The 6,000-nt window shown below is 35.6% G+C and overlaps 1 protein-coding gene across 1 annotated transcript in view; it reads left to right on the top strand.

Moving 5' to 3' along the window:
- The first annotated feature begins 2,172 nt into the window (after nucleotides 1–2,172).
- LOC123670441 (cholecystokinin receptor-like) overlaps nucleotides 2,173–6,000 on the top strand; it is a 116,725-nt gene continuing 112,897 nt past the window's right edge. The window contains exons 1-2 of the mRNA XM_045603937.1: nucleotides 2,173–2,184; nucleotides 3,899–4,147. Of these exons, the coding sequence (XP_045459893.1) occupies nucleotides 2,173–2,184; nucleotides 3,899–4,147 (261 nt within the window). The remainder of the gene's footprint in view (nucleotides 2,185–3,898; nucleotides 4,148–6,000) is intronic.

Here is a 6,000-nt window from a genome sequence, read left to right as displayed (position 1 = left end):
ATAGTGTATAATGTTTGTTATTGTGTTAGTGTATATAATGTTTTGACTAGCCCGTTGGCGCAGTTTGTAGTGACCCTGCTTTCTGCTCCGAGGGTTGTGGGTTCGATTCCCACCCCGAGTCTGGGTGTAATATAAATATTTATTTATATATTTATATATGTATTATTTATAAGTATGTTTATCGAAAAAAAAATATGTAGCTATATACCAGTCGGCTGTTACCTATAACACAAGCATTAAGTTGCTTACTTTAGGAACAGACGACCGTGTGTGTATTGTGTAAATATTTATTTATTATTTATTTATAATGTTCCAAATCTGCGTGTTAAAATTAATTTTATAAAATTTCAAACTTATTCCGCTGACTTGCTGTGTGCTTACGGCATTAAGAATATAGCCACCCCTCTCTTCCCGTGGGTATAATAAGAGGTGACTAAGGGACAACACAGTTCCAGTACCACATTGGAACTTAAAATGCCGTACGATGGCGAGATAACCATCCAACTTTGGATGGTAATCCCACCATCGGTCCCGCTGTTCTTCGCACCTCAAAACTGGTGACCCCGAACATGAACATCAGCACAACCTTCATCGTCATCATCACTTCCTCAAGCTTTCGAGCAGCGAGTTATACAGCCAGCCAGCATCCACGGCTACTACGGTTATCCTGACCACCAGCATGCAGCGGACGCGCATTCCTGGTTATCACCCACAGCCTTCACAGCGACATTGGCACAGCACAATGCACTTCGGCCGGTTAGCAAGCAGAGACGCAGTTCTCTCCTGTTCGACGCAGCAGCCAGCCACTATGCAGCACCGCACGACTCCGACTCACTGGTGCATTTGCAGCATAACCCCGACTCACTGAGGCATCACCGCAGATAGTTCCGACTCACCGTGAAAATAAAAAAAAAAAAACAAAATCAAAAACAGCTTTATTCAAATAGGCTCCAAGAGCACTTTCGAATCATCATTTTACAAATTAAAACTTTGAAAATAAATTATTATTATATTTGTATAAGTAAAGTTTGTGTTTTAGTACGAAATTAGTAACATGTTGCATAAAATACAGCGTCACTAAGTCCACACATCTTTATCAACTATGTAATCCTGCACCGAGTAATAAGAGTAATTTTATTATACATGCGAATACCATGACCCAGAAAGGAAACATATACTTTGCGCAGTCGGAAACTTGGAATTACAATTTTGTTATTCCTTCTCGTGTTTACAATGTGATTATTACTATTTATTTCAAAATAATGAATATTTTGGTGAATATACCTACATAATGTTGTTATGATTCGAATTTGAATTGAATATCGAATTCGAATTTGAATATACATAATATTGTTATAATTTGAATTTGAATTATGAATTAAGCGGTATCTGGTTCCGACTGACTGGAAGATTCCGTTGGCTCGGCAAGCATCAGAAGATCTATGGACGACTCCACCTGCTATCGATCTCCGGTCTCGGATGGGAGTGATTTGGCGACATCTATAGCGTAAACTACGAACTACGAACTAAGAACTGACGTATCCTACATCGCGATATCTAAGTTATTTGAGCAATTGAACACATACCTATACAAGAACCTGACAACAACCGTTGGGGCAGTGGCCCACCAGACACAACATCCGTCTGTCGTCGGTCGGAGGATCCTCCCTTTTCAGTGGTGGATGAGGACCCTAAAACCCAATCACTACACCCCCAAACTGGATGCCGCCAGATCACTAATACACCCCCAAACCTGGATGGCGGGATAACCATCCAAAGTTGGTCGGTCGGAAGCAGACACTAATGGTAATATTCAGTTGAAAGTATATTCTTAATATTATTTAACAACATATTTTTCATTTTCGTTTGTGGTATAGCCGAGGTCAAGCCGTCGCCGTAAACATACATTTTTTTTTCATTCGTCTGTATTGCGTATTATTTGCAACTTAACTTTAAAATTGTCGAAATGAAATTAAAATTATCATTTGAATTTTTAAAGCTAATACAAATAATGTACTTGATCCAAAACTAAATGATATCTTATGCGATTTTTTTTGTGTAATTTTGACCGAAATATGGTCACAAGGCAAGAATTTTTACTACAAAAATACAAAGAGAAAAAGTTTAAGAATGTTACATATTGGCAATAAGATGACAAAATGATGACAGCAAATGGCTGTTAAGGTAGGGATCGAAAATTTGAGATGGCGAATGCTAGCGCGACTCCATCTCACCCCACCCAGGCGGACGACTGCTCACACGTGGGTTTTAGTCAGTAGGAGTCTGACATAACCCTCTGGTACCTCAGCGCCGGAGGGTATCCATGATGGATTTTCCCCACGTAAAAAAAGCTATCGTAAGTGAGATCTCTATAAATAATGTTTATATATAAGCCATAACGATGTATATTATGGCCAGAGTATTTCCTTTTATTGAGTGTTTCTGAATACATGATAAACCTACTTGGAGGAATTATTTTACTCCAGTCTTTTTCTTTGCAAAGAGAAGAGAATAGTAGTGATAATTTTTATTTACATAAATTAAAATGACTTGCCAAAATATACGAATGCGTCACCTTTGAATACTGCACCTTATTGGATTTTTTTGTGTGTTCTTCAATGTCAGGATAAAATTTGTATAAAGATAAAAAGAGGTATTGACAAAAAGAAAAAATTGCTACGTACGAAATTTGCCAGGTCCCGAATAAATAACATGTAATTTTGAAAATCTACGAAAATACTAAGAAGTTTGAATGAGTTCCGGTTTAGGCGATGAAAGTTTTAATCATGCAATGGGTTTTCCTCGGTGCGAATATTTTTATATGTATGTATCAACCTTTTTTTTCTGACATAACTAATTGTTGTTTCGTATACATAACGTGCCTTGGAGAGTAAAAAATTCTGTCAGTTTCTTTAATTGTCACAAACACCTCCTCAACAACTCTTTACTCCTGATAGAAAAAAAAAAACAAAAGGAAAAATGGGGGTCTCTATTATGTAAAACGGAGGCTATGTCAATTTTCATTGATATATTTCTAATAATTGTCTGTTTTTTATTATTTATTTACACTGGTATGATGAGTATTTGTTGCATTGATTAAACAAATAATTCTATATGTAAAATTTTATTTATTCGTATGTGATATAACATTTTCCACAAATTTCAATTACAAATTTTAATTTAAAAACACACATAGAAACGATATCGGTATTGAGCTGATTTCAATTCGACCGCACAAATATTACATATAATTATACAATATTTAATTGTTTATTTATTACTTGCACTTTTTAGACAACAATAAAATAACAAAATTATCAAGTGGTATAATATTTTATATATTCAATCATGCTATTAGAGATTTCAAACGTAGACTGTACCATTAAAATTTTCAGAAATTAAAGTCAATTTATATCTCGCTTCAGTCTGTAATATCCCACTACTGGGCATAGGCCTCTTTCCCCATGTAGGAGAAGGATCAGAGCTCAATCCACCACGCCGCTCCATTGCGGGTTGGCGGATATATTCCCTACTACGAGTAACGATCGCTATCAGGTGTACATGATAACAACCGGGACCGACGGCTTAACGTGCTCTCCGAGGTGGGAAGGCCCACAAGGACTGCACAAATACCCAGATCACTGCGAACACCTGGATGGCCAATACAAATGTTTATCATATTGTGTGGGGATCGAACCCGCAACCACCAACAGATACAATCCATGGCTGTAACCGATGCGCCAACTATATATTTATAAATGAATGTTTGTCTGTTTGGCCTTTATAGAATCGTAAACTATGCATTTGATTAATCATGATGTGTAGCTAAGTGTTGTGCCTGAGCTCAAAAAGCTTTGTCAGTAACACAAAAAACTTAATAATTTCTCTTTTGTTTCAGATCCCGAAAATGGAATCTAACGTGACACTATATAACGCCAGCTTCCTTGTACGAAAAGCAACATCGAGCTTTACGAATGTCACAGTACGAAACGTAAATATTGCCAGCAATGCTTATGAGTGGCGGTTCGTTCTACCACCATACTTTCTTATCTTCATGCTGTCAATATCTGGGAACTGCCTCGTCATAGCTACCCTAGCTAGCAACAGGCGGATGAGGACAGTTACGAACGTGTATTTACTAAATTTGGTAAGTATTTAAAATTGTATTCCAAAATTTTGAGTAATTGTCTTAAAATTTAGCTTTATGTTTACGAAGGTTCAGAAGCATAAAAATGTTTTCATTTGATTTCATTTTTTGTTTCGTAACACATATAAGACGATAACAATGTGTTACACACACTAAACCACACTTGATGGCTTAGATAGTTCTTATGTGTTACGATAGACAAACTTGAATCAAAATTGTTTAATGAGAAAACAAATAAATGATTTTTAATATTTGTCAATGATAGTCTAGAATACTTGACCAGCTAGCTAGATGCATAGATGTGAAGGACACAAACTATGTTCGTCCATACAGTTTGAAAATATAAATAAATAAAATCCTCACTATTATCAAGCTCCTGTTTCTGAGATTCGCTTATCAAACGACTGAAAACGAATACGAGACGAACACTTGCGATATACAAACAGCCGTATGACTTACACAAACACTTGTCTAGAAATCGAGCCCATAAGTTAAGTAGATAGTTTTAATATTGTTTTCTAATGTTTACGCGAATTTTACTCATTTAAATGAAACAACTTTTTCAGATTTTATCGCGGTTTATTAACTTTTTAGATTCCCGACGTTTCGGATACTTTACAGCAACCATGGTCACGGGAGGACTGAGGTGTCAGACGTCTTAATGTTACAAAGTCATTCGAAACATACCCGACATACATCAATATTTTATTTAGTCCCATCTACGTAGAATGTGCTAATTGAGTCTTTAATCTGTGGCAAATTATGCTTGGTTTTTGATTTAATTTTATTAATGGTTGCTGTAAAGTATCCGAAACGTCGGGAATCTAAAAAAATAAAAAACCGCGATAAAATTCGAAAAAGTTGATTCATTTAAAAGATAGATTTTAAAGTTCACGAAGAAGCCGTAAAAACAAATTCCCAACGTATTTTGAAACTTGGGTGCTGAACTTGATGGCCAATGTTGAAGTTTCTCTTCTACTTCAGCGTTGTGACCATGAGTCGATCAGGAGTCCGGTCGGTTATGCGGTCCTTATGCGGTTTGTCATAAGCATGAGATGAGAAGTACTTTAGATTAGGATGTAGTAATCCTTAGAATTATTGAAAAGCTCTACAAACAGAAACTACTAACAGTGTCTAAGGAATCGTGATTTTAATCAACAGTTGAAATTGAAAACCAATTGAATGAATCCTGAATGGATTAAGGGAGAAATTACTGCACACGCGATTGACACGTGTTAGATAAAGGTCAACTCCCTCATTATCTCGTTAGACGATTCTAACCTTTTATTTTTATGCACATACTAGCTGTGCGCGCGACTTCGTCCACGTGGAATTTGACAGAAAAGTTATTGTTCAGTTCGCAGAGTTATTAAATAAATAAATTTCTAAAATAAAAGTAGCCAAGTTACTCCTTGTTTATATTAGCTATATGTCAGTGAAAGTCCCATCAAAATCGGGTCACCTGTTTCAGAGATTAGCCGAAACAGACAGACAGACAGGCAAAAAAAAATTATAAAAAATGTTATTTTGGCATATGTACCATGTATATATACCGTATCATTTTAATATTACAAACAGACACTCCAATTTTATTTATTTGTATAGATTTCTATGGTATAGATATACTGATGTATTTGTTTTTAAACACTGTTCTTTTCTCTCAAAAAAAAGTCTTGAACTCATTACAAATAATACCAACAAGGAACAGTAAATTAAACAAAAATTTAGAAGATACATAATTGTTGATTAGAAAAAGTATAGCGAAAATGTACAAAAATATTCGACTGAATTAGTAATTACATAACTCGGAATACGCTTCTTACAAAAACAAATGTGAATACTATTTCGTAGCC

This window comes from Melitaea cinxia, chromosome 4 (assembly GCF_905220565.1).
Source record: "Melitaea cinxia chromosome 4, ilMelCinx1.1, whole genome shotgun sequence".
In the NCBI taxonomy this organism is placed as follows: Eukaryota; Metazoa; Arthropoda; class Insecta; order Lepidoptera; family Nymphalidae; genus Melitaea; species Melitaea cinxia.
This window is presented reverse-complemented; position numbering and strand designations above follow the sequence as displayed.